Source organism: Magallana gigas, chromosome 5 (assembly GCF_963853765.1).
Source record: "Magallana gigas chromosome 5, xbMagGiga1.1, whole genome shotgun sequence".
Lineage (NCBI taxonomy): Eukaryota > Metazoa > Mollusca > Bivalvia > Ostreida > Ostreidae > Magallana > Magallana gigas.
Genome location: NC_088857.1, coordinates 3557047 through 3581878, shown reverse-complemented (window position 1 = coordinate 3581878; position 24832 = coordinate 3557047). Strand labels below are relative to the sequence as shown.

At 35.4% G+C, this 24832-nt stretch overlaps 2 protein-coding genes across 6 annotated transcripts; both read right to left on the bottom strand.

Annotated features, from left to right (window-relative positions):
• Positions 1-728: 728 nt before the first annotated feature.
• LOC105338354 (uncharacterized) lies at positions 729-11699 on the bottom strand. Of its 4 annotated transcripts, XM_011443421.4 has the most exons (10): positions 10860-11698; positions 6689-6877; positions 6315-6519; positions 5717-5976; positions 4856-5005; positions 4226-4528; positions 2664-2966; positions 1710-2003; positions 1315-1593; positions 729-1035 (listed from the first exon to the last, which is right to left on the bottom strand). In XM_011443421.4, exons 1-10 carry the CDS (start codon positions 10939-10941, stop codon positions 833-835), a joined length of 2268 nt encoding a protein of 755 aa, XP_011441723.3. In that variant the 5' UTR covers positions 10942-11698; the 3' UTR covers positions 729-832. The 4 variants fall into 4 exon arrangements, with proteins under 4 accessions (XP_011441723.3, XP_011441724.3, XP_019927023.3 ...); XM_011443422.4 differs by lacking the exon at positions 1315-1593 and having other exon boundaries at positions 10860-11699; XM_020071464.3 differs by lacking the exon at positions 2664-2966 and having other exon boundaries at positions 10860-11699.
• A 441-nt stretch (positions 11700-12140) lies between these two features.
• Positions 12141-21760, bottom strand: LOC105338356 (uncharacterized). Of its 2 annotated transcripts, none has more exons than XM_034451090.2 (6): positions 21565-21760; positions 16753-16783; positions 16388-16531; positions 14702-14875; positions 13916-13996; positions 12141-13489 (listed from the first exon to the last, which is right to left on the bottom strand). In XM_034451090.2, the coding sequence occupies exons 1-6, from the start codon at positions 21568-21570 to the stop codon at positions 13458-13460; spliced, it is 468 nt and encodes a 155-aa protein (XP_034306981.1). In that variant the 5' UTR covers positions 21571-21760; the 3' UTR covers positions 12141-13457. The 2 variants fall into 2 exon arrangements, with proteins under 2 accessions (XP_034306981.1, XP_011441728.3); XM_011443426.4 differs by lacking the exon at positions 21565-21760 and adding an exon at positions 17045-17330.
• Positions 21761-24832: the final 3072 nt, after the last annotated feature.

Here is a 24832-nt window from a genome sequence, read left to right as displayed (position 1 = left end):
TACGATGTATAAGAATATGTTTACAACAATGGATTATGACGAAACATAGGGACATGTATATGAGCACGGGTATGATAAATAATACATATTAATCACAGGGCCAGGAAGCAATATAAATAAAATAAAATCCATGCTACGACAGTTTACATAAACAATAGTCGGGGACAACCGCATCTTCTCCGGTCTTTCCGACAAAGTTCTGAAAAATATATTGGCTGTATAAACAACTCATTATAGAGAGTTTTTGTCAGTAAAATTAAAGTTTTTGGTGTAGTATAGTTTACTGTCTCCATCGTCCTACATCTAAAATATAATGTTTGTAATAATTGAATTCAATAAAGGTTTGTCCATATCTTTTTTTAAGACGTGTATATTAATTTAGATGAGTTTTTGACGTAAAGACCAGGGAGGTTCCGATTCGCATCATGTGACCATGTGTCACATACCATATTCATTGGATGACAAGAAAAACGACTGAAGACGCATATGCGATGGACAGACAAACATCGACATACATGTATATCTTCACATGCACGTGTAAAAAATGGAAGAGGCACTCTTATGTGTTGAGTACATGGATGACTTGTTCTCATGCAGTGTGGAATGTTTTGTCCTGTGAATGATGTAACTGTTTATCTATCATAACGGTTATGCACAGTATGTCTTTTTGATATGAAGTATCAAATGTTATTTAGCATGATGCATGTTTTAATTGAGCTGCTTTGATGTTTTCTCCTGTCTCACATGTAAAGGTGTATGGAATTGTTCCGTCTGGGGTTGACCATGACGAGGAGTACCCAGTCAATGGTTGGTGCCTGACGTAATCTGTCACTCAGACGTGAGCTGGTTTCCTCCCTCCTCTGACGTGCATGTAGTCATCTTTTGTCAGTTTATTTCTGACGGCACACTTAATGATGAGGATCAGGCAGACGATGAGGATGAAGACGCCGACGACGACACCGACGATGATGATGATCAGTAGTTGCTGGCCGGTGAGGAAGCCTGCTCCTCTGTCACCTCCTCCCGAGTCAACGTCTGTGAATCAGAAAAATGCTCATTTATACACGGTGTTTTTGATCATAATTGCTCATCCAATGCAAGAAATTTAAACTGAATCTAAATGCAAACCATACAAAATGTTGATGCTATAAGTCAAAGAGTAACTCTCATATCTAAAGTTAGGTAATAAGAAAAGATTTGATTATTATAAATATGTTAGTTATTCATTAGGAGAAATATTATATAATTATGAAAATATAAGTGCACGTCAAAAGAAGAAAAAGAAGATGAAGCAAACTAAAGCTACAAGTCTACCATGGTCGGACAGTGTCAGTGTGAGGACGGACTCCGAGTTACACCCGTAAACATTGCACACTGACAGTCTGAAGGAGTAAACCCCCTCCTCCTCCAACCCGCGGTAAGTAAAGTCCTGTAGCCCCTCCCCTACTCTGTTGCTGTAAAGCAGGGACCAGTTCCCGTTATTCTCCGCCAGGTGGAGTCGGTGCATGCTACCGGAAGTCACTCTCCAGGTCAAGGTCACAGAATCGGACGTTTTATTTGTGACCTTGAACATTTCAGGTTTTTCAGGGACCCCTGTTGATAATTGTGAGACGTGTTACAGGTGGTAATGATGATTAGTTATGTTAGGTATCTGTTACTAGTATACGGGTAAACATGGCGAACAAAAAAAAATGTTTGCAATAAATTACCTTCTGTTACAAATGTCAAAGGGGTCGTTTGCTTAGGGTTACACCCAAAGCTATTGCAAACCTTCAAGGTCACAGAATACTCTGTCTTCGGTTGTAGAGATCTAATCTCTGCTCTTTGAGTCCCTTCTGTGGAACTCAATGTTAACAAAACTTCAATGGAAGACAAATCAGCTTCATTCAAAATGTTTATAATAACATCCTGTTGGATATTCATCGATTCTGCGCTAAATTCCACTTCCGCTGAAGAGTTGCTTACTTTAACTACACGGATTCCAGTCGGAAGATCCGGGTAGCCTATTAAAATAAATTTTCAAACCTTCCAAAAGTTTCTGTTTTTCTAACATAATTACACAGCAGACATAAAAAGGAATTTCAGATTTTGATTTGGTAGATAAAATTGTACATGAATGGGAGAAATTTCAAGTTAAGGGAGTTTGCATGCATTCAAAAAAATCAATAAACAGCTTTTACATGCCTTTAAGATTTAGCCGTTATAACATATCTGATTGTTTTGGACATTGAAAAAAGTGTCATGTGATTGAGATTGATGTCCAAAAAGTAGATATGGGAACAACAGAGTGAAAAAATCAAGGAAAAATTTTAGGAAACTTGTCGTAAACAATCTGCGTTTTGAAAGACTGCAATCTTGAAAACATGCAATTATTAAGGTAAGGAAAAAATATGTTTTTACACGCTGCCATGTTGTGTTTGGCTACACAGTATATCTTTCTTGTCTACTTTTAATCAGATAAATCGGTATTAACTGCATGCCAAAGAGCGGTCTGTTTTAAAAAAAGCTCATACTTTTATATGATAAGTAAAATATACATGTATGTGTAAAAATTGGATTTTTTGGTAAACCTTACTCTTTGTTGGTGACCGTGCCAATCCCGTTAAGGTGGGAGAGGATTCGTGTCAATAATTGTCGTTTGGACATCGTTACATGGGTCTTACCTAGCGTAGTTATTGAGAGAAGTTCGGGATCCCTCGGGTTACACCCATATGCATTACATGGCCTGACAAGAAAGTCATATTTTTGCCTCGGTTTCAACATGGACACCGTTACAAAGATGTCGCCTGCATCAGTCATAGTGGAAGAAAAGTTTGTAAACAAGCTCCAGTCGCTGTTGTGTATCCTTCCTAGGACAACCAAGGACGATAACTCGGCTTGTTTGATATTTATCAATCTGTATCTAAGCGTTGCTGTAGTATTGGCAACCTTGTGTAGGCTCGGGCTGAGTAGGACGTCTGGATAACCTATAGACAAGACAGACTGCTGCTACTGTAGGATACAATGCTAGCATGCCAGCTACAGAAGTAGTAAAGACTTTGTTTAGAACAATTACGCATCAGATTCCTTTGCATGCATAAATTTAAAAATGTATCATAGGCGTCGGAACCGGGGGGGCTAGGGGGGGCTTAGCCCCCCCACTTTTTTTGCAAATGTATACCTTACCATTAGAAACATAGCATAATAGAGGGTTCAGCCCCCCCCCCCCCACTTTTTCTCGCAGGAAAGATTATTGTTTCTAAATTTACCTTGAGAGAAAGAAAAGTCAGATTCAGAAGCATACCCCCCCCCCCCCCCCCCCACGGATTAGGAATTTCATGATTTTGGAAAAAAAAATTGTTGGATAAGTAATTTTTTTTACGGGAATATATTTTTATATTCCCCCCCCCCCCCCCCCCCCCCCCCCACGGATTAGGATTTCCATGATTTTGGGAATTACTTTTTTCTCAATATTTCAGAGGATTAGTCTATTACTTTTTTCTTAATATTTCAGAGGATTAGTCTATTACTTTTTTCTCAATATTTCAGAGGATTAGTCTAGCCCCCCCACTTTCAATTTGCTTCTGACGCCAGTGTGTATTTAGAGTATATATATAGTAGTATATCGAGAAAGAATAGCTAATAAAACTACAAGAAAATTTAGAACAAATATTATAGAGATTACCATGGATTTCATTTAGAGTGTATGATAGGCCATGGTTTTATTTTATGATCTATTTAAAAAATGAAAATCTATACACCTAATTCCTGGAATCGCAAAATGAATATAATAATAATTCTGAAAAAAGAATTGAGAATAACCTCGTCTAAAGGAAACATTTGTTTAAAGGAAAACATAAAAATCATCGACCTATTGACCGGGAAACATAATAACTCTTACAGCCTTCCTTATTTCAAGGAAATACAACTACTCAAAGAACACGAGGTTTTTACTTTTAATAAGCAAGAGTATTTTATAAGTCGAACGTACGGTATTTTAAAGGTATTTAACAAAAAAACTCCGAGAGAACTGAGAAGTAAATTGATGTAAAGTTAAAATGTGCCCACATCCATCTACTTTCTCAGTTAACATGATTCATTATTAAACCTGCCACCGAAAAGTAAATGAGAGTAAGAATCACACACATTACTAAAGGAATAATTTCACTATAATTGTTAGGATAATTTATTGATATATGAGCTGAAAGAAGCGACATGAGCAGCATATGGAAAACCTGTACAGTACCTTTGGTCTTAAAGGCTAGAACTTCGTCAAACTTGTCCTTGTTGCACCCCTTGGCCGAGTTGCAGGCCTTGATCCGGATCTGATAGTCTCTGTTGGGATCCAGATCCGTCACTTTCCTGGAGTACTCCTGTTGTTGCTCACTGGATAGAATGCTGGAGACAACAGGTCGCCAACCGAGGGATGTGTTAAGATCGATTCTAAATCTTTGAGATGTTCCCCAGTTGTATCCAGCCGTCCACGTCAATTTTACGCTTGTGTTTGTGACGTCATTTACTCTAATATTAGTTGGAGCACCAGGTGCACCTGCAATGGATAGTTTGTTAGCAATGAGTTTTGTTTCTCATCGTCGGACCCACGTCCAATCTCTCACAAGCTAGGAGACTGCGGGCCAGCACATTGATCTTTTCTCGTTTTCATGGATAAAGCATGCCCTATTTCAACTGGATTCTTTACAGTTTGAAGAATAATTTAAGCGATCAGTGCTTGTGCAATGTGGGCATCGAATTTTGATAATCCCTAGTACTGACCAATAAAGATAAGTATATTTATTGAGTAAGTATTGTCATGTATGAAGTGTACATTGAGATGTGTCGTCATGTGTTCATTATGCTTACTTGTACAAAAACTTACATTGGATATCACTGGAATCTACTTTGACGGCCTTGACCTCCACCACGTCCTTGACCCCCTTGACAACGATTTCTACTTCTGATGGGCTGCCAGATTTGGCCATTCGCTCAATTCGTTTGTTTACCAAACTTTCCCAGTACAAGTAACCGTCTATAAATTCAACAAGTACGGTTTTACGAAATGTTTCAATAAATTAAAGAGAGTACTGCTAATAATTCGTGAAATCAACAAGACGCAAAATTATTAAACATATAAAACATGATTAATAGAATCATTCATTATTACGAGTGTGGGATAGAGAAATTCCACCGAGGGGACAAGATTTACGGTCTAAGACGATGCTTTGCCGAGACATAGACCGTGAATCTTGGCCCTGGGGTGGGATTTCACTACTAGTATCTCACATGAGTATTAAATGATTGATACATGTATTTCTCACATTATTTCACATAAAAAAGATGTCTGATAATTTTCTCTTTTTACGTCTATATTTTAACTATCGATTTATCCCTCCGCGTGCAGCAAATAGTGCAAGTGAAGAATAGTGCATACGACAATTTTTCAATGAAAATATGAAAAATATTGTGTTCAAATAAACAAAACGACTATTTATAGATTTGCTCAGTTAACCAATTATCATTTCGTTACAGCATAAAATGGTTGTTTACATTTTACAGCGGCGTAGTAATACACAGTGTAAGACAGAAAATTCTCACACTGCCGTCTCAAACCGGACAAACCGATCTCAAACCGGTGATGATGCGAGAAATACATATATATCAAGCATACGTGTAATCACAACAATTACATAGTACGATATCATAAAGGCTCTTCAGCTAGAGGAGAAATACCGAACCCTACCTAGGACGGAGATCCCGATCATGTTGGGGAAGGAATGGACGGTGCTGGACGCCAGCTGCCGTTTTCCGGTTCCGTCCGTGTTTCCGAGCCACACGGACTGGTCGTTCCCGTCGTTCCAGAACAGCGTCTGTCCCTCCACATCCAGGGCAAGGGCTGAGGGGTACTGGTCCCTCAGATCAAATATCAAGGTCCTGCCGCTCCCGTCTAGCTTGCAGCGCTCTATTTTGGGCCTTGTACCACCATCCAACCAATACAGAAAGCTAGGAACAACACGTAACGATGCAGAATGTAACTTCATTATAAACGTTGCATGGGCGTCGGAACCGGAAAGGGGGCGGGGCAAGAGGGAGGGGGGGGGGGCTTGGCCCTCCCCTTTTTTTGCAAAGTCTAGCGCCCCCCCCCTTTCAAAATGCTTCCGACACCATTGCTTTGTAATAAATGTGAAATCTGAATAATATAGCAAATGAATATTGTTGCAATATCGTTTTTGTTTTTGTGGATATTATAACCGTGTCTTGTGCCTTCAATAGAACGCTTTTATACAGGTATGAAACCAATTGTCATTCGTGTTTAAATTTTTTTTAGATCTAATACTTACCCATTCTTGATATCTATTTCTAAATCCTTTGGAGAACCTATTCGCTCCGACACTATTTCTACATGACCACTTCCGTCAAAATTTAAGCGCTCTATGGTGTCATATCCGGTATTTGTCCAGTAGATCTTCCGAGCGTCATAATCTAGAGCGAGGCTAATGAAGTAGGTATAAGCTGTGGCATTGACTGTGTACACGCGCTGCTGCTCTGTAAGGTGAAAATTGTTTAACCAATTTATAGATTGCATTGGTATTCCATATAATTACCTATATTATTTTGAAAGTATGGTATTATATGTTATGGTATTTGTTAAGCATGCAACGTGAAGTTTTTGCATTAATACAGACATCTAACAGATGCATAATCTCTCTCCTACCTTCGCCGCACATGTCTGTTCGCCATATTTCCCTCGTTTGGACGTCTGACCAGTATATCTGCTTGCTTTGGGGGTCAAACTCTACAAACTTGGCTTTTTGGATATGGTTCAGTGGTAGGATATGGTGCTGAGAGCCGTCCAAGAGAGATCGGTGGATACTGACTCCGTCAGCAAAGATCAAGATATCCACTGAAAGAGTGAGGATACTTGTTTACAAAATTGCAATTTGTGGAAATGTTTTGAATACTTGTATTTTGATTGTATTTTTTGTCTATATATATTTATATATGGACGGATAACTATTTTTTGCAAGATAGTTATATTAATTGTAAATGGAATTTAGTTATACTTATTGATAAAACTTAAAAAGAAAAAAAAAGAAATATAGAGGGGATATAATTCACAAAGATTAGAATGTTATCTATCTAAATTTTGAAATAATTGTAGCAGGATGTCCACTCTAGTAGTATGGATACTTTACAATGTTTAATAAATTATCAAATTGAATATTCAATCAGTTTTTAATCAGTATCTTCTATTCGTGGAAAGCAGGATCTTGAACTCAATATGGTTAGCGGAAAATCAAGATAAAAATGTCAATATACACAGGATATAACATAGGAGAAACTTTAAGCTCAGTGGTCTTCTTTTACACAACACGACTCTATACCCACATCAGAGGGTTATGTTCGTATGAACCCAAACAAATAATCAATGAAAAATTTATACTTCAACTTTCATCTTTAACTCTTTCTTTCGCTAATTGTTTATGTATATAATGATATCGTTAGCTTCGTTCTGTGCGTTACAAGAAGAACCAAATGTTTCCATATATGGTAATCAAAGTAACTACATATATGAGGAAGTAAGTCAGTGTTTTCCGAATTTCTATGTAGCATAACATTCCTATCACAAAATAATCCACTCATAGCCCCCATATCTCTGGATAATACAATGTTTTATTTGTATAAAATACTTAAATACGTGTAATTACAACTTTTGCACTAAAACTCGCTGGATAACGCGTTTGAATGAAGATTTAAAATGTCCATAGGCGATAAAATGGCTAATTATAATTATATATAAATTGCAATAATAATTGTCAGTGTAGACGAGATCTAGATTCATTTTTGTCAGAAAGCTAGCAACATTAACAAAATCCGATTGTTAGATAAAAAGCGGGAAGATACTAAATTGTTGTAAATAAAAGATAAAAATAACATTTTCCTTTTATAGATCTATCTATATTCGAAATCAAATAAAAGTGGAAAGTTCATGCTTCGGCAAAAATGTCAATGTTCGATAGCAAATCGAATAAGTGTCCGATGGGGAACAAGAGCAGGCTCATTTTCAAAGTATTGTAAGAATGGTGACGAACGAATCAATAACATGACATTTTGAAATAGTATAATAACATACATAAGTATAATATCGCCGTGTTTCGGTTATGCGCATTTACGTCCGGATATCTTTTTATTTTATATATTTTTTGGTACTTACATATTTATTTTTTGATGTAAAAATCAAAACTGAATACAATTCTAAGAATACTTATTTATAACAATTTAAATTTGATAACCAATCCTACAGCGGGATAGCTCTCATGTGCAGTACAACCTATCAAATAAACTCGCAGGGAAGTCTCTTGGCTAACATTAATTCTCATTAAAGAGTTCTCTGAACATATCTTAATTCAGATTCTCGAGGCCAGATATCAATATGAATGACATCGTTACAATACTTAATCTAAACTTAAAACTTGACCCCCCCCCCCCAAAAAAAAAAAACAAAAACAAAAAACAAACATGTTATAAAACATAAATTTATAACTAATCACTTTCGTATAAAAATTTTTATATTTACCCTCTAGCATTCTATTTAGAACTTGATGAGAGAGAGAGAGAGAGAGAGAGAGAGAGAGAGAGAGAGAGAGAGAGAGAGAGAGAGAGAGAGAGAGAAAGAGAGAGAGAGAGAACTCTCCAAATATCTGAAGATATTGAGATTAAACATCATTGGGAGAAGAGATTAATGGTATTCGGTATAACGAATATTTACTGTACACATTAAGTATAACCCGAAAAAAGTGACACGACTTAATTTTGTACCAACGTCAGGTAGCAAGGGACAGTTTCGAATAAAGTTGTAAAATTGAGAGTTGCTGTACTTGAAGGCTAATGAGTGTTGCTAAAATTCATGAAATGATTTTTAACATTTTGTTTAATGAATATCATTAGTTAGAGGCAACATGTAGGCCCCTTATGTAAGGTACATGAGAATCAGAAGTAAAATGCGAAACCTGCGGCTATGACTGTTGTGCTGACTTTACACAGTGAAATTGCAAGTTACAGACGGGAGGTAAAATAACACGAAAAGTAGGTGGATGGGACATTGTAAACTATTCACCGGTAAGTTTCTGATATGTGATAGTGCAACATCAACGCGGTACGGAAGGTCAACCCTCTGCAGGGAATTAGCTGGGGGAGGTCTAAAAAGCTGAAAAATCATGAAAAATTAGCAAAAATATGAAAGGGTCAAAATCTCATAAAAACTAGTATGTAGACAATTTTACAGGTTTTGACTAGTAATTTTCTTCAGAAATTGGTGATTGGCCCTATAAAGAGTGAATTAAAGGTATTTGTGCTGAATGGGAACTGAGGAAATTCTAGTTACAGAGTTCCGAAGACATGCATGCCTTGGCTACAATGAATTGTATAAAAAAAACTGTCCCCTGCCACCTCAGGTAGATATTTGTTCAGCATATGTATGAATAGAAGACTCAGTTCAAAACTAAACTGTATTTCAGTATTAACTTTTAGAAATCCCATATCTTGCGCGCCTCATTTTTAATGTAATGTTCTGATTTGTACTGTATGAGAGATGTTTCAAGTACATGTAATCTGAAGAGACATTTAGAAAGCAGTGCAAACGCAAAACTTTTAAGTGCATACGTCAATTTCAAGAAAGTACAAATCCTTGTTGATTGAAACACGTGTGAAAATCATAAAATTGGTGTGTCTCAAATCAGACAATAGTTTGTTTTCTTTGAGTAAACAGCCTCCCTCAGTCTTTCAATCTTTGCTTTATCTGTGATTTATCTGTATCACATTCAAGATTACAAGATAACTGATAATGCTCCAAATTCTGCATATAATCAGAGTTATCCAGATGTAATTTTTTTCTACAAAGAATTTTCTGTCAGATGTTTTTAGGAGAGTGAGATTATATCTGATTACCGAACCCGACCAGATTTGAGGTGACGTCGCGTGTCAGAGACAAGAATGTGACACAATGTATTACTGTTTCACATGCTTACTTTCAAGAGATATAAGAATTGGTCTTGAAACCTCTCACAACGTTTGCCATGTGTTGAACACTATTGTCTCAAAAGACGTGAGCCTGCGCTCTCAATATGTTATGCATAATTCAGATTAATTGCGCTATTAATCGGAACAATTGGAACCTTTCGAGTCAATACCAACTCAAAGCTGACATTGTTTTGTAACTACAGTAACAAGATTTAATGATCCTGGCAATATCATCCATTCCATTGTTACGTAATTATTAGAACTTAAATATTGGGAATCGAACCAAATTCCTGCATATCTCGACAGTATACGATACATGTACCAGGTTTTATTTTTACTCTGTGTATTCTACTTAATATTTCTATAATGTAAACGCTATTCTATTTCATCATATTATGAAGATAATTAGTAGAAAACCCAAAAAATACACATAAGAGGAAGTCCGTACTTTGATGTGCCCGTGACATGTTCTGTCAGAACACTTTTGTTAATTGGGTCAGTCAAGATTTAAACACATTATCACTTAACGACGCTAGAAATACTCAAAATCTTTTTAAGTGATTCTAAAATCAGTTCCCTGTGCATTAGGATCGATAGTTTCTATCAATTCAGACAATGCCACGGCTATCTCGCCATCGGGGTTCTTCGAGCCTGCATATCATGTTTTCCTCCGAGTGACAGCCTCATTAAAACAAGTCACAGTGAATTGTAATGCAACATCCGCTTGGAATGGCTGCATATAATTGCAAGACTCTATTGCAGCTAATGAGAAAAGTGTGTTGTTACAGGCCACAAAACACGTGTGGTTCAATTGAATTTTAAACAGCATGCTGCAACAATGTTTTCTAATTATGTAACATACTCACCCCCCTCTCCGAATCTCACGAGTAGCAAAATAAAACTCAAAATACAGGAGATGCTCCACAGAAATCCATGTTTTCCCATCATACGTGAAGAGTTGAAGGAATAGATCTAGTCTCTATATAAATATCATTCAGTTCCAGAATACACTCACATATATCAACCATTTAATCAATGGCAACAATCTGCATATTATCAGGAATCACAATCAACTTAATTAACAGATCGTATTATCAGACGACGGACATTTGATCAATGCTGAATTCATTGATCACCGAGCCTCTACAATACGGAAGTTGGCCCCACGTAAACCCCTCCACTGTCTCAGAGTCTGTCGTCCAATCGATGACGCTGTCCCTCCCCCTACTAGCGCGGTCACAGCATCCTTTGTGTGAGAGGAGACACAAGCCGATGTCCGGTGTTCCAATCCCGGCTTCCTGACAAGTCAAAAACAAAGTTAAAACACAAGGACTCTGCGATTACTCAGATAAACTCGAGTCTTGCTTTTATTTCGCGGGAGTTATACGTTAGATCGACATTTCTGTGAGAGTTATGAGTAATTCTAGAGGTTATCGAATCAGACCGTTCGCTGTACTGATGAAATATGGGAATTACAGAAAAATCTGCCGAAGTCCCACCGGGGGATGCCTACACAGTCGGTCACGACACACGGCGGGATAAGAGACGAGGCGTTATAGTGAAAGTGTATCAATTCCTTCAGTCCCAGGAGACGGACCGGTCAATGAAGCCTGATTAAAGATATCCAATTAAAAGATCTAATTACAAGCACCTGTCAGTCTGAATCCAATGAACAGAAACAAAGATGGTCGCGGTATATTCCGTGTACATATAAGTGTAACAAGTTTAGTGTCGTACTTATATATACAATATTCTTACACACACTGAGCCCCCGGGGGCCCTGGATTTGTTATAATATTGTACGGTGCTTTGTAAGAGTCCACGCTTCATTGGCTAAGCAGCCGTGTTAGACTTTTTTATATGATGTTAAGTGTGTACTCCATCGGTCTGTAACACCAGCTGGATCGTTGCACCCCCCCCCCCCCCGGGAGGTGACCGATTTGTAGAAACAGTGTGTGTTTTGTATTAAACAGAACACGGAACTTCTCTCTGTATACACGCCGTAAAGGGACAGGTGTTTATTTACAACTCATGAATGGGTATTCATGAGAAAAATTAAAATTCATAAGTCCCAGCAGCAGTGTTGGAGGAACACAGCGATGCATCACTAGGATACAAGTCATTGCCCCAGTACACACAAGAAAACATTGTTCTGTTAGTAAGATTTTATTCTATTTTGGATCATTAAGAAAGAGGATATTTTTGCGGAAATATCAAATACAAAACATGTACATACGTTCAACAAGTCATAGGACTTGTTTCTGGAATATGTTGATCCCCTTAGTATTTCATTAACATGTTACACATGTCATTGTCCTAAGTGTCACCACATTTTAGAAATAAGTACCTGTAAATGCTGTAATGCATACCCGGTATATTCCGGCACGCTCCATACGAAACTCCATGTTTTAACAAAACATAATCCGCATCCATACATTAACAGATGATTTGTAACAACAAAGAATATACAAACGTAACATTCGCTTCACAGAAATAATGCGTTACATCAAATACGTTACATATTTCATATCAATAACGGTTATCTGTAATAATGTAATACATACAAACAATATGCTTTAAATATTCCATAGAAACGTATACATCTACAAACAAATTATTTAAAGAAAACTGCATCCATTCAGGAAACAGATATAACACTTTAATGGTTTTTAATTTGCTCAACCAATGATCTAAATCGAGTAGATCCACTTCGCTCATCGTATAATTTTCTCCATCATAGCACTATTTAGGAAAATAATACTGAAACAATACATACCCCCCCCCCCTCCAAAAAAAAAAAACAAACAAAAACCAAACAACAGCAACAACAACAACAAACAATTATTAATAATTTTTTCCCTAGAAAATATTTATTATTCAATAAATAATATTTATTACAAAGCTTAGCCATAAAGCGAATACAATAAAATTTAAACGTATTTCATAATATGCGATATACCAAAAATATTTTCAAATACAGTTAAATTCAAGAGAGGTTAACAATTAATTTAATCCGACTCTTCAAAACTTAAAAAAAATGCGAAATCTATAATATATGGAATAAATGATACGATAACACTTATGTTTGATCACTGATAACAAATTTCTATGCTTGATACATATGTCTATGTTTGATGCATAACATATGCATAATATTTATTACATATGTATATATTTATGATAACCATAAAGACATATATCGATACAGTTATAACACTATAAGAAATATGAAACAATACCCATTCAGTCTGCTCATTCACAACATATGGCCGCCAGTGTATGTGCTTTACATCGGAGTCATCACGTCCTTCCACGCTGTTTGTTTTAATGTTCAATAGCGCGTACACGTACACGTACAGATCTATATACGTACAGTGTACATGTACACGCTGAGGCACTGGAAGAACTCGGTTTTTCCCGGGGCGTAGCACAAAGTTCAAAAGTATGAAGGACGCTGGTGCTGACTATAACTTCCCTGTCATATGTCGGACATACTCTGTAAACGAGCATCGGGCAATTTAGTGTCAATAACAAATTCTTCTTTTCACGCGGAAATCAAGATATTTTCTCAATTTGATAATTGATACATTTCATTTTACCCGTAAATTCAAAAACACTGTTATTTCCAGAAATCAATGAATTCTGATAATATACTTTAAATAAATAAAATATTAATTTTTCATTTGATGCAACCCATAGGATCACATTATATCAACATGACCTTTACATACGCGATAACATCAGAACTGGTAAAAAAAAATCTTCAGTGATTGATTTTATCATATTTTGAACGATTTCATCTCCGTAAAGACTATGAACTCAAGGAAAAAGTGACAACTGTACACATAAAGGGGTTCTTTTAGAACTTGTTTGTGACGTCACTTTGTTGAAGTGGGCGGCCATTGATGACGTAGGCACGTACCTTTGTAGTCTATCCTTCCGTCTCCGTTCTGATCCGCCTCCTCAATCATCTCCTCTGCGTCTTTGACCGCCATCTTGTCACCTAGACAACACAAAAAATTGCAAACGATTAAATTGTCATATTTTTGCATTTTTTTAAAAAGCTAAGTTTGTGGAAAAAAATTGCACTGCAGATGTATGTCTATGAATATGTATTTATTTCCATATTGAGTTTACTTGCTGGGTGATAGTACGCAATACAATTATCATATTGTAAAACTTGTATTTACAAAAAGCCTCTGAATTTAGAATCTACAATTTGACAACACATGTAGTTCAACAGAAAAAAGTTTCAGTTTATACTGAAAAACGACTTTTATCATTATCATGTTGAATTTACATATAGTTTTTAAAAAATGAAAACAAATTGATTTGAATTAAGGTGGTATGGGACACTTCCATATTGTGACGTACTGTTTATCGAAATAAAAAATAAAATCAAGTGTGATTTTATAAACAGTTTCTTTCCCGAAATAGAAAACTAACAGTGTAGTGCAGTGGGTTAGACGGTTCGCTTCAAATCTGTAAGTCATGAGTTCGAGTCCCGCTGGGATTTTTAAAACTTTTTAGCTTTCCAAAAATTTTAAAAACGTATTTTTTGGCTAAACATTGTAAAATATGAATCACTCTAAACTGGTGTAAATATTTTAATTTTAATGTACTTGCATTGTAAATCCACATTAATATCGATAGATGTCCCATACCACCTTTTAATATTAAAATATTTTTTTAAAAACTAGTTGCTGACCGAATTTGGTCATGTAGAAGATGAGTTCCTCCTTGTCAATGTAGCCGTCGTTGTTCTTGTCCAGAATTTTGAAGGCGTCCCGCAGGTTCTCGTCCATTTCATCCGGGATCTTGTTCAGGACCCCGCTGGTCAGCATGAAGTTCTCGAACTCGGCAAACTCCACCGTCCCGTTACCTGAGGGAAAAACCGAGGTCTATGTACACAACACTGTAAGATTGATCATCCAAAAATCCATTCAAAGGGACGTCATATTTCAGATTTGAAAATTAAGAAAAAGAAGAAAGACAGAAGAAACATTTGATTGGCTGATAGCTTTCGATGAACATATGAAAAAGTAAGTTATGTTCTAAGTCAGAATAAGGGTTACCTTACCCTAACCCTGTTCTAAGTTAGAAGATACAATCTAAGCGAGAAAGAAATGACCTAGACCCTTCATAATTGACAGAAGTTTCTTAATACTAAAACAACTAAGTAAGTCGGCCTTTTACTGATATACTGCGTCCGGTAACTGCCTCTTACAGACACACAGACAAATTGATCTAACTGGTCAAGGTGAGAGAACGACGATTAGATTGATGTTATGATTCAGACCGCGCCACATTACACATATACTGATACATGTGTATGCCAAACGCATTGATAGACTTAAAAAGATCTTTAAATCAACAGGATCGAATGTTGATCCAACTCATAAACACCGAAACATGATCCGTTTGAGCAAATGAATGGAATCTATAATTGTAATGATATGTAATTTGACGTAAATATTTTTGGGGCTTTTGTTGATGTTGTAGAAAAATATAAAACTTTTTGTTTTAAACGGAAGTATCTGGGTGTGTCTGAAACTTACACTTACGTAATCACTGTCAAAATAACAACAGTTTTTGCACCTGTAGCATGCATTATAGAGAGCACGACAATCGGTTCCTTATATTATCTACGAATAAAAGATTTAAAACCTATCAGAATCTATCACACATTTCAGCCTTTAAAGCAAAAAACTTAAAATAACAGGGTCTTTAAAAACATAACCAAGTCCCATTTTAAAGAAATTTACACTGTATTTTGAAAAGAGCAATTGCCGAGACATTTTTAGGTAGGCCTATAATTGGTAAACATTGAAAAAGTTGTTACAGCCTTTTAACACCTTGGTCATTTGTTGTACAAATGTCCTGATAAACAGATACAATAGGCTAAACAGAGGCCGATAAATCTGTACAGCAAATGTACAAAATGAAATCTGACGGCGTAAATGAAATAAATTGATAAAATAACATAGAAATTGCTAAACAATACATGAAGATATACAGATAAATTGACCCCTGCTTAACGAAGGATTTCGGCAGCTGAACAAAAGAAATTAATATTACAAGTACAGATATTCCAAATTAAACAAAATGTTCATGAACATTAATTAACCGGGACAAGTGTACCTTCATATACACACGGAACTCTTCATTGGAAATCTTTCTTTACAAAATATTTTATTCATGAATTGTAAATAACAGAATCAATATAATCTATTAGTTAAACATGTGCGTATATATTTCCTACAAACTAAATATCATTTTGGGTGCCTCGCGGTCTTTTGTAAAAGGCAAACGTCTTTTATTTTCAATTTGATGTCATGTGGATAAAAATTCGTTTACAATTCAAATTTGATATTTTCTGTTCATTTTCACTGACCGTCGGTGTCCAGACGAGCGACCAGTTCGTCCATTTCTTTGTCAGAGATCAGCATCCCCAGGGAGCGCATGATGACCGAAATCTCCTTGGTGCTGACCTTGCCATCGTGGTCACTGTCAAACAGCTCAAACGTCTGTCGGATCTCTGGAGCAAATGATAGCTACAAGTCTTAATCGATCAACAAAGTAAAATATCGTCATCAAAACCAAATTCACACCCCTTTCCCTAAATTCCCTAAACAACTCAAAATTCCTGAAAACCATTTCTCCAGGAATATAGTATTTTCAAAGATTCCAAAATAAAAAAAAATTAAAAATGAAAATAAAAGAAAATCTCGTATGTTTAGAAATAATAAGAATGCCTACCGTCCATTATTCCGTCATTTATTTCTCCATTCTGTAACAGAAAGAAAATACTTATAAATAACTATGACACAAACACAAAAAAACAAAACGTTCAACAGTAGAGAGAAATGAATGAAGAAGACAGGCACAGACAAACAGGTGAAGAAAATCGTCAGTTTTTCTTCGTAGAAATCAATGGACATTGGAAATCTGACCAGTCCAAGGAAATTCTTGTACATGTGCGCGACGTGCAAAACCGGAAATTGCGCAAAATATGAAATGAAGATGCTTCAGATTGGAATATGGAACTTACCCTTAACGCTGAAATAATACTATCATCGGACACCGACATCTTGCGTGGTGATATTGAGGCCAGCTCGCTCTGAACAATCGGTGTCAGAGTATTGCGCGCTCTCTCCTGTTGAGCTTCGCCAAAGATTGAAAATATTTACCCCAAACCTTTCAGAATTTAAAAGTCCACTTGCAGTAGATAATAGCAAAAAATCAAGTGAACAAATCAAGCGATAGGCAGATAATTCCTACAATTAAGATATAACACTGCCGCCCCTGACTCGCTTGTCAGTGTTTTTACCTATACGGTTTGATTTGTTTTTATATTTGTTATCAGGATTTGTAAGAAGATTATCGGGATGTGAAAACCCTTTATGAAAACACCTTTCAGATTAGAGCTTTTTGTCCTGTTGGTCAATTGGGGATTCGACAATTCCATTTCTATAGCACTTCAACTGTTTCTCCATATTTCTTGGCCGTTATCACTTTGTGCATGTCAATCAATGCCCTGACCTTGGTTTGATATCGTTCTCAGTTTGCTCCAGGCCTACAGCATGCACTGTCTGCAGTCAATACCCTTTGTCACAAGCACCTGTTAGGTCCAATTACAGAGCCAGAAGTGCCGAGTCACATTTAAATGATTCTAGTGTTTCTCAAAGTATTAATACATGTATGTCGAAACTGACGAGCTTATCTTTCCATTATTATGCAGTTCAATTAAAAAAATTATAACTTAGCTTACATGCATAAACAAAATATAATTCGAGAATGCATTTGAGCTCACACGAACTGTATTTTGGTCATCATAGTTGAATGCTTTTATTGTCGTCATATAGTCTGTGGAGTAAACTTTGACAACTTGAACAATTTAAAAATATTTTTAAAGAACTGTCATATACTCCGTTGCGATTTACCTTCCCTGCCCTTAGAGTATCATTGAACCTTTAAAGTTCCGAAATATTCAACTTTGCTTTTTTTCTTTAACAAAATTGTACTTTAACATTTCATGCAGAAAAAAAATTCGAATTTAAAAAGTGTTCGTCAATTCTTTGCTGGAAAAACTACACAGAAATTCTGAAGCAAAATTAATCAATTTTCATTCTGTTAGATATTGATTATCAGAAACGATACATATTCCATAATTTTTACTGCTCTTTTACAATACTATTTAATGTTTTTTTTTATTTTCATAAGGCTTAACTTACATGTTTAATGAAAAAACCCAGGACATTTACGAGACATTTTTAATTACACAAAAATCAGCTCATACTATTTGTTTAGTAGCAAATGCTAACCGATCCGTAGAATCGGCTCATAAATTTAAGGTGATGTGGGGCATATGTGAATATTTAAGTGGATTTACAGTAAATTATGATTAAAATATTTTCATCGTTTTAGAACTTTCAAATTTTACAATATTCAACCAAAAAAAATACGTTTTAAAATTTTTTGGAAAAAACTATTTATAAAATTTCACTTAACTTCTTTTTATGTCGATAAATAATACGTCACAATATGGAGGTGTCCCATACCACCTTAATGTCCGTCCGACAAAAAATGCATGCATAATCATGCATACTTCATTTTGGGCTGATCAGTGAAAATCAGTTTAAGAAATACGATATACCACAGGAACCAAAACTTTAAACTATTCTCTATATCAATAAAGACGTGAGCTTTATTTCCTATATTACACTTCCGAGCAAAGGGAAAAAAAAAGCAAAACTAGTAAACGAAATATACTATATAATGTGGATTATGTCCTGAATTTAACAGAATGTGTAGATTCATGTATATTTATAAATGAGTATACCGGTATTTGGTGAAATTATTGGTATCAGACAATTATTAGCTGAAAATTACTGGACAGACAATGAATACTAGTATATGCCCGCCAAGTATGCATTTACATGTAAAACGTCTATTCATAGAAACCAGACTCGTAATGTAAAGGACATGTATTCCGATGTTGGTTGAATCCATTAAAGGAGACAGATGTTGCTCGATGAACCACTTTGACTTTGATGGATATGAAGAGATGGGGGGGGGGGGGGGAGTTGGAACAGTACGTGGGTCCTCCGCTAATCCCAACCGGTCGTTCCTTCTGCAGGTGCCCCTATATTTGACTGCTCAACCATCTCACCGGTCGTTACCTGTCCCAGGTGTTCTCATACCTGTCTTTAGGGAGTGAACGGTCGCTACAAGTGGATCTATCCCTCTTAGTGCAGGGGCCGTTTAAGACCCGGATCTACCGCCACTTGACCGTGTGTTACGTGTTTGATATTAGTACTTGACCGGTGTTTATTTATTAGATTAAAAGTGCGGGATTAATTATTAGTCCGCTGATTACACACTTAGTAAAACATTCATACACCTGTGATATAATTCTGACGACAACCTTACTAACTAGATTTTGTTCGATACATAGAATTATACAGACGACATAATTGGAGAGTCTTAGAGTCGCCGACGATTCTGTAATAAGTGAATAAGCCCAAATTCCTTTCACTTTGATCAAACCGAAGAATTACGAATTCTATTAATCATATAAATTCAGAACTGTTAAATTCTTCTTATATGACGATTGAAGTATTTATTTTTAAATATAAACCATATCTAGTCATTTCAAAACGGAAGATTGACAAAATTTGAAAAGTGCTATTCATTTTTTATTTTAATGCTAAGATGCTTCCGCAAATTACAGGGGTGTTAAAATTCTTTCGTATATATTGACATCGACCATATATGATTTCCTATGTCTCTTACGGAAACTTATAGCTAATTCATAGCTCTATGAAACAGCCAAACTGAAATCAACGTGCCCCGTTTATCGATTGGTCGAAACCTACAGCCACCTAAGAAAAATCACGAACAGCACGAAATAATCATGATGATGTCAGACTCAAATTCCCATAAAAGACGATTTGGCTGTTTCTTTTAGCTAACGTACTAACTGATGTACAATAACATGCAGTAATGTAGTGAATTTTGTTTACTTTTTACAATTATTTATTGATTCGCTTAAATAGCGATCATTGCAAAAAATTACATAATTCGCTAATGCGCGTTATGTATTATTTCTGCAATGTTGCCACCTTCATATCCCACATGAATCATGAAGGAAAGCATTATATTGTTTTAATGAATTATATATGAATTTCATGTAAATTTTATATGAAACAAAAAAAAAATTTCACCTAACAATAAAAACCAATTCAAATTCTTTCCTTTTAAATACTTTTTTAAAATACTGGCGATATAAACATCAGAACATGTCCGCGATGAATCAGTGTTCATATTGCATACTGGAGATAGACATCAGAACATGTTTCCGATGGATCAGTTTATTTTGCGATATATCACAGGACATGTCGGTGTTGAATCAAATTATATTGGCGACAGAACATGTTGGCGATGATTGGTGTTCATATTGCATACTAGCGATAAACATCAAAACATATCGGCGATAAATCAGTGCTTTTATTGCATACTGGCGATAAATAACAGAACATGTCGACGATGAATCGTTGTTCATATTGCATTCTGGCGATATAAACATCAGAACATGTCCGCGATGAATCAGTGTTCATATTGCATTCTGGCGATATAAACATCAGAACATGTCGGCGATAAATCAGTGTTTTAATCGCATTCTGCGATAAATAACAGAACATGTCGGCGATGAATCAGTTTTTCATATATACGATATACATGTATACCGGTATATAACTAACATATCGGTGTTGAATCCATCTAATTTATCATATTTGTGATAAGTAGTAAAGTATTTAGTCGATAATCTTTTACATGTATCAAAGTTAGAAAATGTGTTATGCTGAATCCTTTTGTGTAATCTGCTAGGGCTATATCATATTGGTTAACAAGAAGAACTTGGTAAAAGATTACAATACAATTTTATGACATTGTGTTCTGCATTACAATATACATTTAAAATTATTGCAATATTTTAAATCGAGATAAAATTATCTTTCATAATTAATGAATTTAATTTTATTGCATATAGAAATATACTCATAAACAGCTTTTGCTCTGTTCTTTGACACGATTAGTAACGTTCATGACATCTTAAACGTGTTATTAAACGTGCAGAAAGCCTGTGTTAAACCATTTTTGCTAGTATATACATCAGTTCTTAGAAAATGTAATGCAACATAGCATATTTGTACACGAACTGTGCACCCCGGAATATCAGGCTTGTTAGTGCTATCATTCTTACTAAAAACAGAGTATTAATTTGCGACACTGAGCGACCACCCTCCGGGAAAAGCGTAGCTGTCCTGCTGGACCTTACAGAATCACAGCTTACGATTGCTCCCCTTTGATACATAATGTAGCAAACACGTGGGTATTTGTGAAGGTCAAGCACCATGCAAGGGAATTAACTGTTACTGACCCCTCCCCTTTCTTTGCTGGTCATCCAGGCAAATGTGGTTTGTCCTTCTGACCAAATTTAGCTTTGCCCTATCAAAGAACGACTAACTTATGTCTGATATTTTAACTAAAAAAACATGCAATCCTTACCTCCATATCTGCACGGGTCTAGAAGTCTAGGTCCACACAATCTGAATGAGGTTAATTAAGTGGTCACTCGTAAGTAGATTTCCTAAATACAGTTTGACTTTCCTATATTTAAATTTTGTAGGTAATACAATTTAAAGGGATTATTTAAATCTCCTCAGAACCAAACAACAGGTAAAAATGTAAATGGCTGTTCTATTCACAGAATCCAGGTAGAGATTTTTTCCTTGTCATAAATAAACAAATAATTTGATACCCTATCTGGTGTAGTTGTGTATCACCTAGAAAAGGTCAGGGCAACCAATCAATTTTATTTGTTTGAACAAACGGAAGCGGTGAGCAATGACGTCAGATCAGCGATGCAGGTAATCGGTATAAATCACCTGCCCCAGCAGACGGCAAATGAACCGTGTACATCGGGATGCGAGAATCTTTTCAGATCAGACGACAGCGAAACCATGACGTCACCAGAATCACAGTAGGGGACCGTTTAAATGTCTAACTCGGTAAGGCATTTTTTCACTCAGCTGTACAATTAAAGCCCGAATCAGGATACGTGGCATAATGCAGATACTGTTCAAATTTGGAAACTAAAGAGTCCATGGGCCACTTTGATTTGGGTGAGAGAGTATGATTGCCCAGATCCCGCCATCAGAAATAAGTTTAGTCGGTTTCAAGACTAACGAATAATGCTTTACTACGCGTCCCAACATGTAATTTCACAATGTGTAGTTGACAATTTTTTTAGGGTTATTCTATTGGTTGTAATCTCTCAGATATTTCAAAGTTCATTTTCTTTAAAAAGATGTTTTTGAAATTGTGTTCAACAATAAACGTTACACAATCTGCTACTTTTGGGGGTTTTTTCATTAATATTCATAACCTAAAATATTCAATAACATTGATTGAAAGATTAAAGTATTTTATAAAAGGGATGAAAAGATGACATAATGTGAGTCTTTTGAAAATAGTGTTTTCCATGTAGCTGAGGTAGTAAAAGATCGAAAAATCGTTTTACCACATCTAGCGTTTAAGCTTAGAAATAAATGAATGCGAAAATTATCAAATTCTGGGAACAGTTATTTACATAAATTTCATGCAAAATTTATATGTTTTTAAAATACCGGCATGCCTTTTTCGATTGATATAAAATCACATTCAAATTTTGTTTATACTAACCCGGAGACTATGTAGGTTACAACAATGCACTGAAGTTCTTTTTGATCAGTAGTTTTCATGTATTCGAGATATACCATTATCATTGATTTTTGTGTAATAAATTTAGTGAAAGATACAGTTTTAAGAGATAAACAGCAGGTTAAAAAGTTCATCGAAATATGAACTTTGTTGGTCACGTGATCAAATCCCGTGAAGCCCAAACGGCTTCTTAGAATATTTGATCACGTATATGTACCTACTAAAGTCATATATTTCCATGAACTTTTTAACATTGCTGTTAATTAAAACCATTTTAATAAGACCTTGGACTTTCAGTAGGGCGTAGCTATCTATTTCTTGCGTCAAAACAAGTAAAAAATGATGCGGTTTCAAGCGAAATATGCACCGATTGCGTAGTCTCAGCTCCAAAGCCAGACAAATCTTGTTGATTTCAAAGAGTAACAAGAAATCATATTGACGCAAGCGTCAAATGGGCCGCAAAAAATATAATTGTTGTATAAATCATTGGTTGTTTACATAAAAACACACCACAAAGAAGAAAATAAGAGTTGGTTGTACTAATTTGTATGGTAAATTTTAATATACTTTCAGCAACTTGCTTTGAAGTTTAACATTTTACTATTATCATAAAGAATCGATTTCGTTACTGTAAGCATTTCTAACGGAAATTGTATGATCATTGCCATAGTATGAAGTAATGGAGAACACATTGATTTTTACATTACTCTAATAAAAAGTTCAACTTATCATTTTTCTCTTGGAGATTATGTATTTCAAACCATTTTTTTTTTGTTGCATTGTATTGAATGAAAACTTAATGCATTATATAGTCACTTTATTTGACACGGCACTTAGAAATTCAAATGTATCATTTATATAAAATTTAATGACATTCAGGTCTTTCGTATTTCAGGTCTTTAGTATGTCCCGCATACCGATCCTGATGCATTGTTTTGAAAAGAATGAAGAACTCCGAAATTTTCCGAATAGATTATAGTCTCGATAAAAACGCGCCAAATACGACAATCTACTAAGTATGACATACTTTTCATTTACGAGTAAAACAAAAAATATGTGATATTTTCTAAAAGGCATAAAACATATTTCTACATGCAAATTTACGTTTAATTCATAAAAATAAGCATAGTATTAATTCTATTAAAAAAGAACTATCCCGCAGAAACGCAGTAACAATATTTAAATGTGTATCAAATAACGGACCGCCTTCCAGCGGCCCGTAATAACTGAGTGGCCAACAATGAAATAGACAGACATACATCACATTGATGTCTGACATAACTACCCAAAGTCCAAGCTCTTGTTAAAATGGCTCTACTTACATTTACGTTTGAAAAATGGCAAATCGTTTATGTCAACACTCACGTCAACAAAAACAAGGTTCGAGCTTGTAAGTTGTTTACAAATACCCGGGTATAAGATTTTGTAAGTTGTTTACAAATAACAGATTTTATAAGTTGTTTACAAATAACAGATTTCTGACCTCTCTATCTCCTCTCGCAACTTGACTAATTCATTCAAATTCTGGTTAAGTGTTATAAATGATCAAGTACACCTTTATAGCCAGGAAGAATACAAAAATAAAATGCTGTGTTTGTTGTCTTCTCGATTTTACTAAACGCTAACAGTCTAGATTAAAGAGAGGTAAGATACTTTAGAATTCTGTGCGAGAGTTATGGTTCTTGAGATATACCCCGAAATATGTACCTGATCGTACAATAAAATCTAAATAAATGAAGATAAATAGTAACAGATTATATGTAATAAGCTAAGTATTTTATGGAAAATAAATAGTATTACAGAATTATTAAACATGTAAATTCTTATTTATACGAGCCGTTAAACCTAAATACCTTGTAGCGATGTATTTATATATAATGTTTCATTGTACAAAATATTGTAAGTGGTATATAATCAAGTTGTTAAAATCCAGATAAATTAAAATATATGGTAAAATAAATTAAATACACCAATTCAATTCTTTATTCACTCAAGACCAGTTCATTGGTATTTGAGGTTCAAATATAATGTAAGTATATACAGATGTACACAAAAACAGTCAAGGATCACATGT

Bases quoted from the DNA above. Each gene is read 5' to 3' on its own strand.
- LOC105338354 (XM_011443421.4), bottom strand. From the start codon at position 10,941: ATGATGGGAAAACATGGATTTCTGTGGAGCATCTCCTGTATTTTGAGT. The intron at 5,977-6,314 runs GTAAGTATTAGA...TGTTGTTCCTAG, and splicing joins GAAATAGATATCAAGAATGG to CTTTCTGTATTGGTTGGATG. The intron at 4,529-4,855 runs GTAAGTTTTTGT...TATCCATTGCAG, and splicing joins AGATTCCAGTGATATCCAAT to GTGCACCTGGTGCTCCAACT.
- LOC105338356 (XM_011443426.4), bottom strand. From the start codon at position 17,083: ATGTCGGTGTCCGATGATAGTATTATTTCAGCGTTAAGG. The intron at 14,876-16,387 runs GTCAGTGAAAAT...TTTTTCCCTCAG, and splicing joins CGCTCGTCTGGACACCGACG to GTAACGGGACGGTGGAGTTT. The intron at 13,997-14,701 runs GTCAGCAACTAG...TGTGTTGTCTAG, and splicing joins CTTCTACATGACCAAATTCG to GTGACAAGATGGCGGTCAAA.